Source organism: Mobula birostris, chromosome 8 (assembly GCF_030028105.1).
Source record: "Mobula birostris isolate sMobBir1 chromosome 8, sMobBir1.hap1, whole genome shotgun sequence".
Taxonomy (NCBI): Eukaryota; Metazoa; Chordata; class Chondrichthyes; order Myliobatiformes; family Myliobatidae; genus Mobula; species Mobula birostris.
The window spans coordinates 69,291,227-69,303,453 of NC_092377.1; the positions used below are offsets into that span (position 1 = coordinate 69,291,227).

Genomic DNA, 12,227 nt, shown 5'->3' on the forward strand with positions numbered 1-12,227 from the left:
ACTCTAGAATGAAATATTTTTCCATTTTTCATTTTACTTCATTTTATATTGGAGTATAAAACACGTTATTCTCTAGTTTAACAAACATTAATGATGAATATCAACCTGTTCAGTTGCATTGAAACTTGACTTTCAAAAGTTTTATGCACCCTAGTGATATATTTGTGTTTAAGACTTTTGCACAGTACTGTATCATGTATAGGCAAAGATTAAAATAAACAGTAGGACAATATTAATGTTAAAGTGGAACGCTGAAAATGTTCATTAGGTTGGACAGCATCTGTGGAGAGAGAAATAGAGTTAATGTTTCAGATCATTAATCTTTCATCAATTGCCTTCTCATGAGAACTGAGAAAGAGTATGATTCACAAAAGGCTTGTATGTAGTTATTGCAAGTCATTAGAAAATCTATTACGAATTTTATTTTTAACTGGAGAGGAATTGAATGCTAAAGTAGCTAGGCTTTAGTTATATGGAACATTGGTAAAACTAGATTTGAACCACTGAATACACTACTGATGTCTATTTTAAGGAAGGTGCAAGTGCTATGGAAGTGGTTCAGGGAAAGCTAACATAACTACTATCTGGAATGGGCAAGTTATGAAGAGAGTTTGGACAGGTTATGCTCTTTTCACTGGAGCTTAGAAGAGTGAGTAGGGCTTGATCAAAACATAAGATTCCAAGGATTCTTGGAAGGTATCTAGTGTGAGAATCTAGAACTTGGAAATCACTGTTCGAAGATTAGAGCTTACTTATTCAAGACAGAATGCATGTAATTTTTTTTGCCTGAGTGGGTTGTCAGTCTTTCATTCTCTTCCTCAAAAGGAAGTGGAATCAGAGTCTTTGAATACTTTTCAGGCAGAGTTATACAGATTCCTGATAAGCAAAGAGATGAAAGGTTACTGATGAATGGCAGAAAGTTTAGAGTTAGGTTTACAGTCAAATCAACCATGAGCTGATTAAATGGCTGAGTGGCCTTTTGCTGCTCCAGGTCTGTAATCTAATGTAAAGATGAGAAATCAAACATGTTTTAAGTTGCAGGGAAGAGGGAGAGTAGAGAGAACAAAGGGAAAATCTCTGACAGGATGGAAATAAACAGAATCCATAAAACACAATAGAGTCATAGAGATTTACAGCATCAATGCCAACCATCATATCTACCTATGCAAATCCCATTTGCCTGCATTAATTCCATATTCCTCTCTATCCTGCTCATTCAAGTTTCTGTCCAGATATCTCTTAAATGATGTTACTGTTCCTGCCTTCACATCCTCCTCTAGCAGCTACTTTCAAATATTAATTACTCTTTGTGCAAGTTTTTTAGATCCCCTTTAAATCTCCCTTTCACCTTAAACCTACAGTATATCCTGTAGTACTAGACATCCCTACAAAGGTAATGTGGTAGCGTTTTTCCATTGTATCCAACAATGATAGGGGACTTGTGTGGGAGAGTTTTTAAACTGGAAAAGCTGTTGCAGTGGGGCAGTTCCACTCTCTTGACCTCAAAAGTCCAGGTCCAATGATACAAGTGGACGTCACAAACTGGGTTGTTCCTTGGTTGCAGTAGATGACCATGACTACTTCTGTGTCTTGCTATGCCCTTCACTCTCCCCAAACAGAACTGCCTTCCTGGCTGTTGAATCTCACTGCTGATCTCATCTACACAGTTGTCCGAAGCTGACCTACCATGGGTACTAGATACTAGCTATGTGCCCTATCTGTGCCTCTCATAATTTTATATACTTCAATCTTGTCACCTGTCAGCCTTCTTTGTACTCGGAAAAACAGACCAAGTCTATCCAATTTTTCTCATAACTCAACCTCTCCAATCCAAGCAACATCCTTGTGAATCATTTCTGCACGTTCTCCAATTTAGCCATGTCTTTTCTGTAGAGTGGCAAACAAGCGCAGACTTACTCACATTTTGTACAACTATAACATGATTCCTCAATTTTTGTAATCAGTGCTTCAGCCAATGAAGGCAAGCATGCCATATGCCTCCTTCGCCAGCCATGTTTCTGTATTGTCAGATTCTGGGAATTATGTATTCCACCACCCCCCCCCCGCCCAACCTCCTGCCCATGACTCTCTGTTCAACAACACTACACAGGGCCCTGCCATTCACTCTGCTGTGCCTTGGTTCAATTTCCCAAAATTAATCACTTTGAGTTGAATTCCATCTGCTATTCCTTTGCCCCACCTTCACAGTTGATCTTAACATCAGACAACTTCTTCACTGTCACTTTACAATCAAAGTTCATGAAGAATTCCCAAATACTAATTTGTAGGAAATTGGGAAGTTGTTGAGAAGTAAGAACAAGTTCACCAGGTGAAGAAAGTTGATGGTGGAAAGGGACTAGATAGGAAGAAGAGAAAGGCACTGAAACCTGAAAACTGGAAACCATCACAGTGACAGAGGACATATAAAGTGTCATGGATTTAAAGAGAAGAGACTGGACAAGGGCGGAAAAGGATCAAGGAAGGAAGAAATCATTTCGTTTGGAGAACTGTCGAATTAGTCTGGGTTGTGGATATTGGGGAGTAGGTGATACAAGATTTGGGAACTGTGAGGCTGTGGACTTCCATGAAAATATCTCCAGAAGAAATCAGGTCAGTACCTGTCTGAGAGACAACAATATGATGTTTTGCTGTTCAGTCCTGGTTCAGTGGGAACTATCTGAGAACCGGCATTCAGCCTCATATGAGGTGGAAGTCAATTCCCACAGAGCATCACCACCTTTGTCAATTCTGGTGTTAGTCTTCAGTGAGTGGAGTGCCATAAGTTCAGAAGCAATAGCTTAGAATGAGAAAAGGCAATGTTAAAATTGAGATGTAAAACGTCATCAACCTGTAATGTTTACTCGATTTTTCTTTCTCCACAAGTACAATCTGAGCAACATTTCCTTTTATTTCATATTTCCACAATGGCTGTTCTAGCACTGATTTTTTAAAGAATTCCCTTTGTGTCCTTATTCATTTTCCTCAAATGATTCCTCTCCAGTTAGATCAATTACTGGAGCTAGCAAGGATTGGAGGTGACTTGATAGAGGCATGTAAGATCATAAGAGGCATAGATCGAGTGGATAGCCAGATACCTTTTCCCAGGGCAGAAATAGTTAATACGAGGGGCATAATTTTAAGGTGATTGGAGGAGACCATAGGGAACGTCAGCGGTAGGTTTTTACACAGAGGGTGGTGGGTGGGTGGGTGGGTGGAGAGCCTGCCAGGGGTATCAATAGAGGCAAGTACATTAGAAACATGTAAGAACTTTTAGATAGGCACATGGAGGATAGAAAAAAGGAGGACTATGTGGGCGTAAAGGGTTAGATCAGGGGTTCACAACCTTTTTTTATGCCATAGGACAACTTCCTAATTTCCGACAAATCAAAAGTATTTGGAAATTCTTCAGGAGCTCTTTGTGAACTTTGATAGTGAAGAAGTAGTCTAGTGTTATAACATGTTAAAGATCGACTGGGAAAGTGGGGCAAAGGAATTGCAGATGGAATTTGACAAGTGCAAAGTGATTAGTTTTGGGAAATTATACCAAAGCACAGCATAGAGTGAATGGCAGTGCCCTGCATAGCATTGTAGGACAGAGTCTAGGTTGGTGGGAGGAGGAAGGGGTACATAATTAAGCAAAGGGTCCATGGACCTCAAGTTGGGAACCCCTGGGTTAGATTGATCTTAGAGTAGATTAAAAGGTTGGCAGAACATCATGGGCCAAAGGGCCTGTGCTGTGATGTTATGTTCTATGTTAGCAAACCTTCAATGTCCTCTCTCCTCCTGGACAGAAGAAACATAATTAATGTCACTTCCTGGATTGCCTTGGTCTTGATGCTACCTTTGTTATTTCCTTTGCTCTTTCTGCCCCTCCCATGACTCTAAATCACACTTGTTTTGTCACTTTTCCCAGTTCTAATGAAAGATCATCCACCTGAAATATAAGTTTTGTTTCAATCTCCACAAATGCTGAATCCGCTGCTGAGTATTTCTAGCAGTTTTGTATGCCTTCAATACATTCAGCTATTAGGGCTATGCTGACTGTCTAGGTAGCAGAATCATTTGTCCCACATTTTCCTGTCCTTCTGCAACTTTATTCTCTCTCACACATGCCGATTATTTTCCTCTTGATTCTCTTGGTCATTCATCAACCCTGGGAGGTCACTTACAGCAACCCATTAACTTACCAGTACATCTTTGGGGCATGGAAGGAACCCAGTACAGGTCATTAAGAGAACATGTAAACTCTGTAGAAACCACACTGGAGGTGAACTACCTGGGACAATGTAAGCTCTGATTTGATTAAATGAAGATCAAAGATGCTGGACGTTTAAAACAAAGCTGAAAATACTGGAAAAACAGCAAAGTTAGGCAGGATCTACGTCAACATTTCAGCCCTCTGACCCTTAGTCAGGAGTGTATCAAAAATGGGAAAATATAAATGAGAAAAGATAACATTTTACCTCTTCTTAACTCTGCAGCTTCTGCTGAAATTGGCCCTCAGTGGCACTTGGTTGTAAAGGGCATAGGTTAACCAGAAATTCCTCTTGGATATCTCATTTACATGTGGACATCAGTGAGAGTAGGATTAAGCATTTTAATATTTCCATCTCGATAGCCAGATAACTTTCAACATTTGCTACCAGAGGTCCACGTGAATTTTGGCTACTTTCGTATAGTACCTACAGAGCTATAATGACATTGTACATGTGGAAGGGAAGAACATCACTGAAGATGGAAGAAAGAATGAAAGTGAAGTATCTCAAAAACTGATGAGTTTGGGAAATTTTATTCCTAAATAGAAATAAAATTCAGGCACTAGCTCTATGTGTGAGATGGACTGGAATATATAATATGGTGATTGAGAACTAACCCAGTAAGCCACTGAAATACCTATATTCATGAACATCCTCCTTTGCTGTATCTAAGAACATGGAGGAAATGTAAGTGGCAAGAAATGAAGGTAAAGCAATGCAAATCATGTGAAATACAAACAATGTAAATGTCACAGAAGTCAAACTATTACTCATGCCCACAATCTTTAAAATATCTTGGTAATTGACAAATACTCGTAAGAGGGCAGGAATTTTATTTTAATAGTTGCTGAAGTTAACTATTAAAATAAAATACCTGCTCTCTTATGATTTACTTCCAGTTTTGGGTTGAAGCCTTTTATATAACTCTGCTTTCTGTTTTTCAGGAAACAATAAAGAGAAGGAGGAAGCAATGATGCAAGAGTGGTTCGTGTTGGTGAACAAGAAGAATGCCCTGATAAGACGTCAAAACCAACTTTCTCTTCTGTAAGTGCACAAATATTATTTACTTTGTCAGATTTAATTGTCCACTTTTCACTTTGATAGTAATAGTTACCTCAGAGTTCTGAAATTCAAAAATAACGCTTTGGCATAACTCAGTAATGTAGTTATGCATTACTACATAAATGTATATATGAATAGTTCATTCCTGATAGATCAGTAAGTTTATAAATACATTACATTTTCCACCAATATTTAATTTCTCTATTGAAAGAAAATGAGAAAATAGTTAACAGAATAAATATGTTGGTCTATGGTTATGGATTTGTATTTCCATGAGAATACATCAAGGAAACATAAACAGTTACTTGGATTTCTCCTCATGCGCCAAGTTAAATATCCTAAAATTTCCTTCAGTACGTTGATAAAGAAGAGTTATATAGCAGGAAATAAGGGAGAAGGGGGAACCTGGTAGCATTCTGAAGTGTCAATATTACCGAGGAATATAATGTGGGACAGAAATGAGGAAAAGACTTCCTAGGGGAGGGGAAGGGGTAGAGGTACATAAATTATGAGGAATTGAACAGCTGGAGAACAAGTAGAAGACCAAGTATTTAAAGAGTAGAATCTTTTCAATAGCTTGTGGTAATTGGAAGCTTCTGCTCTTCTTAGCTATAAACAGTGTTCTATAACATTACTCCTTTGCCTCATCTAGACCAATCCACGATAATCATGAGAAGCTGGCAGAACTTAACAGGGTAGAGTCTATCTGACCAGCATCCTCTGCTATTTCTCTCCTTTGCCTTCACATACCAACCCTTCTAATAACTTTTTTTTCCCCTGTATCTTCTTTCTCCTCCAAAGTGTCTCCAGCATTGATCCAGTTGGTGGGATCTCAATCCCCTTGTTCTATCTATTCCAGTTGCAGTCAGCAGATCAGAAGGCTTCTCTTCTCAACTGTTGTTATCTTTTAGTATCCTTAAAGGTTTTAACACCCTCCCCACCTCTTAATTCTCACCTACAGCAACATCATCTAAAAGCAGTGTGTCATGTTCTTTGTCAATCTGACAGTCAGCTTTATCTCACTATCAATTCTCTGGACTCCTTCAGTGTCTCTAAATCATCACATTGCTTATTTAAGTTTCATAAATAAACTAGCAGATTTTTTTTCCAACTGAGTATTGGGAAGATTAAAGTCATTATTCTCAACCAAAGGTACAAACCCTAGCTATTGCATATTTCTTTTTCCTGGCAGCGTTCCAAGGTAGTTTTGAGTTGACCCCTTAAGCCATATATTCATTCAGCTACACTGACTGCCAACATCTGACTCAGTAGGATAACTAATAGGCAGGGAGAGAAGATGAAGAGGCAACTGATTGGATGTTCTCAGCTCCACTGCCTTATTCCTGTAACTTGTTTTTCTAACTTCTCATAGACCTCCCACATCTGATGCATTGTAATCTAGAAGTCATCCAAACTTGCTGCCTCTGACCTAATTTGTATCAAGTTCTGTTAACCTCTTATTTGTGCTTTCTGGCCTACGTTGGCTTCCAGTTGACTTTGGCCTTGATTTTAAAATTCTCATCCTCGTTTTCAAAATTTCTTATTAGCTTCACTCACTTCTTATCTCTGTAATCCCCTCCAGCCCGACAGCCCTTCAGTTCTGGCCTCTAGTGCGTGCCAAGTTTTAATCACTCAGCATTGACAGCCATGCTATCATCTGCTAACCTGTATGTTTGAAATTCTCTCCCTGTGTCTCTTCACTTGTCCACCTGTCTTTTCTTCTGTAAGGCTCTCCATAAAGCCTGTTTGTTCAACCAAACTTTTGTTCATCTCTGCTTGTCTCTCCATGTATCACTAAGTGCAAATTTTGTTCAATAAATCACTTATTCTGTACCCTGGAGCATTTTACCCTGGACTGTTTTAAGTGTGTTGTTATTTGTGTATGACAAGGGAGAATTACCGAGGGAAGTTACATCTCATTCATGATTCTCTATTTGACAGACAGACTGGCAAAAGAATCATAGGTTCCATGCCCACACCATGTCTGTTCCAGCCAACAAGTACCTGTCCATACTAATCCAATTTTCCAGCATTCAGTTCATAGCCTCCCTATACCAAGCTGTTTCAGGTGCTCATCTAAATACTACATAAATGTTATGAGAGTACTTGCCTCCACCAACCTGTAAGAGAGTACATTCCAGATTTCAACTATCCCCTGGGTAAAAAACGACTATCAAATATTCTCTAAATTGCCCTATCGCTTATTGTAAAGCTGTAGGCACCTCTACTAAGGGAAAAAATTGTATTATCAACCTTATCTATCCCCATCATAATTTTGTATACCTTAGTCAGGTTCCCCCCTCAGTCTTCTCTGCTTCAGGGAAAACAAATCCAGCCCATCCAATCTGTCATCAAAACTCTATTCCAGGAAACATCCTGGTGAATCACCTTTGTATTTTCTCCAGTGCAACTGCTTCATTCCAATAGTGTGGCAACCAGAACTGCACACGGTCATTAGCCTGAATAATGTTTTATTTAGTTGTACCCTAACACCTGCTTGGAAGGCTAGCCAATGATAGACACAGAATAAACTGAGGATTATCAGCAGGCATGTGAAACCGTGCTAAGGCAAAGCTGGATAACATTAAGCTACGTTGACTCTATTTTATAATATGAATGATTATCAATTCTAAATGACGTATTCAAGTATTTTGGTGACAGTAGACTTCTGGTTCTCTATTTCACTCTCCCTCTTTCCTTTCATAGCAATAATAAATCTGATCTTTCCAGTCTGCTGGGACTGTTCCAGAAATGAGGGAGATTTCGAAGATTGCACTTTTTTAGAATAGATTTTTTCATCTATTTTACTGTCCTTCAGAATCAGAATCAAGTTTATTGTCACTAATGTAAGTCGTGATATTTATTGTTTTGTTGCAGCAGTGGAGGCATAACAAATTACCATTTTAAAAAAAATGGATCAATTGCCAAAAACTACAATTCAATTGTAAACATGCTGGGAGAGCAGAAAACTGATTGGATGAGGGCTAACCAATCAGGAGGGACAGATGACGGGTGTATAAGTACCACCAGACTAGACATGCCCAGGCATCATCCCTGATGAAGTTGGCAGAGTTTGTCAGCAAATCATCATTTAAAATCAATACCTGTACCCGCTGGAAGCCCGAAAAGAGCTTATTCAAAATTACTATAAGTTAAAATTTTAAAAAAATAAATATTGCAAAAGAAGAATAGCAAGGTAGGACTCATGAGTTCATGGACCATTCGTAAATCTGATGGCAGAGGGAAAAAGCTGTCGAGTCTGGATCTTCAGGTTCCTGTATCTCGTCCTGAATGGTAAAGGTTCCTCATGATGGATGTCACTTTCTTGAGACACTGCCTTTTGAAGATGTCCTTAGTGGTTGGGAGGCTTGTGCCTGTGATGGAACAGGCCTCTTCCCATCCTGTGCATACCAGACAATGATGCAACCAGTCAGAATGCCCCCCACATACCTGTGTAGAAATTTACTCCGTTGCTTGGTGACATACCAGATCTCCTCAGACTCTTAATGAAGTATAGCTATTGGCATTCCTTCATCATGATTGCATCAATATGGTGGACCCAGGATAGATCGTCTGAGATGTTAATGTTGATGTTGAAACTGCTCATCCTCTCCAACTTTGACCCGCCCCCCCATTACAATTGGTGTATGTTCTCCTGACTTCCCCTTTCTGAAGTCCACAGTCAATTCCTTGGTCTTGCTGATGTTGTGACACCACTCGACCAGCCTATCTGTTACACCATATTATCACCATCTGAAATTCTGCCAATAACAGTAGTGTCACTGGCAAATTTATAGATGGCACTTGAACTGTGCATAGCCGTACAGTCATAAGTGTAGAAAGAGAAGAGCAGTGGGCAAAGCACATACCTTTAAGGTGCACCTGTGCTGATTGTCAGTGGGGAGGAGATGTTATTTCTGATCTGCATTGATGCTATCTCACTTTGAGGAAGTCAAGGATCCAATTGCAGAGGGAGGTACAGAGGCCCAGGTTACTGATTAGTATTGAGGAATGATGGTGTTGAATGCTGAGTTGTAAATCGATAAATAGCAGTCTGACACAAGTATTGCATGATCCACATGGTCCAATGTAAACCGCTGTAGACCTATAGACCATTCTTAGTCTTTTGCTCTCATAATATATATTCTTTTCTTAATCTTAAAAATATTTTTTGATACTTCCTAGTCTTAACCCATTCTCAGTCTTCACATTTCTTTCAATGTAACAATTTCCTCCTGCAGCAAGAAAGGAATAGATCAATCTTCATTTTGTGGATTTTTGGTATATTTTCTGAAATTTTTATTGTTGTTAATCAATTGGTAAACCTTTAAATCTGATTATCCATTGTACCTCAATCAATGCTACATTCATTTCTACTTTGTAAAGTTTATTTAAGTTCCAAATTCCAGTTTCTAATTGATCTTTAGAAGTACATGCAAAGGTCTCTCACTTTTCCTCAGACAATCCTAAACAGTGATTTGCAAATTAAATCTGTATCTCATTGCATGGGATAAGGACAACTTGGCCACTAATTGGTTTCATGAAATCTCACCCAGATCTATTCCATTCTTCCCCACCACTTTCACAACTTGATTTACCCAGTCTATAGGAATATTAAGGTACCTAATGATTATTATATTACCTTTGCTATATTTTTATGTGTTCATCAGTTCTCTCTTGAACTGTGATTTTTTTTTCAGAATGCCTATAAACCACTCCTACCAATGCTTTTGTCCCTAATGTCCATATACCTCCAATTCTTCTGGATGGAAATCATTGCTCACTGCTGCCCTTACATTACATTCTTTGTCACCAGGACTGTTCTCTTCCTTACCCCTAAAACAATTTGTCTGTCTGTGCTAAATATTCATTACTTTTCATGATTCAATTCCAAATTAGATGGTGAATTTTGAAAGTGCAATTATCTCGTTGTAATGTGCTGGTGATTGAAAGGAAAAATAGTAGAAAATGGATTTAAAGCCATCTTTTTGATCAAATATTTGTCCAGCCTCATAACTGTTCTTTCTTTTGGCATTGTTTAATTGTTTTCCTTTGTGAAGTATCTTATATGAAGTGTATTATCTGTTGATCTTTCAAATTCAGACAGCTGAAAGGCCGGTTGTTGTGCAGTTAACCAATCAAGATTTACAAGCCTGACCTATTATTAAAATTATATAGTGGGGGGAGGGGTGTGGAATTAATTTCATGGTATCATTACAGGTGTATTTAATGACTTTTAAGCTGTCGAAACATGACCACTTTTATAAATTTAATATCATTTTAAGAAAATAAGAAAAATGTAACGTGTAGTAAAATATCACCATGGGTAAACCATAGCACTCAGTTTCAAAATGTCATAATTTTGCTCAATTACATGAAGGCTTAAAAGAGATGAATGAAAATTAACTTTGACTACAAAATAATTCTTTGCCGTAGGGCCTCAGAACAGAAGCACCCAACATTATGCCACCGTACATTTGTGAAAAATCCATATTTAATTTCATGTCTTTTATAGTCCAGGATTTAGATTTATGAAATTTAGATGATTGAATAACTAATATATTACAGCATACCAGAGTTGATTAGTGTATCACTGTTGGGATGTAATTAGGACCAGTGCAAGCTGGTATTGATGCTGGGAAGATTCTGCCTGTACAGCTCTGATATTTCATTATTCTTCTAAGTAGTTGGAAAGTCAAGTCTGCAGGTCTTCATTCACTTTGGATTGCCTTAGTGAAGAATTGGCCCTTCACGTATTTGTAAAGTGAAAAGAATATAGTGATATTTTGAGCTTCTATGGGGGAACCTCGACATCCTTGCAGGTTTTTCCTTCATTGGAAATTGGTGCTATGTTTAATGTGTTTTCCCTTTTTGATTTAATTTGTGTGGCGTTTTGTAAGTGTGATGGAAATATCGTCATTGTGCAGATTACCCTTTTTTACCCCATCACGAACTGGTCACTAAACCATTGCTATTGTGGACAGATGTATCTATATCAAATAAGCTGGTGAGGGTACAAATATGGCTTTCTGCTATGTTGTAAAGAATAATGGGGAAAAGGTTCTTTCCTTGCTGTTCTTCATTACTTCACAGTGATGAAGTCTTCCTTAAAGAGTTGCTGGTGGTGCCATTAGCTACTGCACTCAGGATATTCCCATCTTCTTCAAAGATTTACATTTTGCTCTCAAATTGAGAATGCACTCATACTCAAGAACCAAAATTAAAATTGTCTGTAATAGTCAGAATTTTACAACCCAAACCTTGCCATGTCATAATCCCTACTGCCTGATACTCTTAGGTTTCCCTATTTTACTTCCCCAGTTTCAAAATGGGAGCCTGGTGTGTTTCTAACATCCAGGATCAGAATCAGAATCAGGTTTATTATCGTTGGCATGTGACGTGAAATTTGTTAACTTAGCAGCAGCAGTTCAATACATAATCTAGCAGAAGAAAAAAATAATAATAGTAAATAAAATAAAAAATGACAATAAATAAGTAAATCAATTATGGTATATGTATATTGAATAGATTTTTTAAAATGTGCAAAAAACAGAAATAGTATATATTTGAAAAAAAGGAGGTAGTGTCCAAAGATTCAATGTCCATTTAGGAATCAGATGGCAGAAGGGAAGAAGCTGTTCCTGAATCGCTGAATGTGTGCCTTCAGGCTTCTCAACCTCCTACCTAATGGTAACAGTGAGAAAAGGGCATGCCCTGGGTGCTGGAGGTCCTTAATAATGGGCGCTGCCTTTCTGGGACGCCGCTCCCTGAAGATGTCCTGGGTACTTCGTAGGCTAGTACCCAAGATGGAGCTGACTAGATTTACAACCTTCTGTAGCCTCTTTCGGTCCTGAGCAGTAGCCCCTCCGTACCAGACAGTGATGCAGCCTGTCAGAATGCTCTCCACGG

General features: G+C 38.5%; 1 protein-coding gene across 3 annotated transcripts in view; it reads left to right on the forward strand.

Moving 5' to 3' along the window:
- ehbp1 (EH domain binding protein 1) overlaps positions 1–12,227 on the forward strand; it is a 438,810-nt gene that overhangs the window by 399,596 nt on the left and 26,987 nt on the right. For all 3 annotated transcript variants that reach the window (XM_072265404.1, XM_072265403.1, XM_072265405.1), the window contains one exon: positions 5,201–5,300. In XM_072265404.1, coding sequence (XP_072121505.1) covers positions 5,201–5,300 — 100 coding nt within the window. The remainder of the gene's footprint in view (positions 1–5,200; positions 5,301–12,227) is intronic.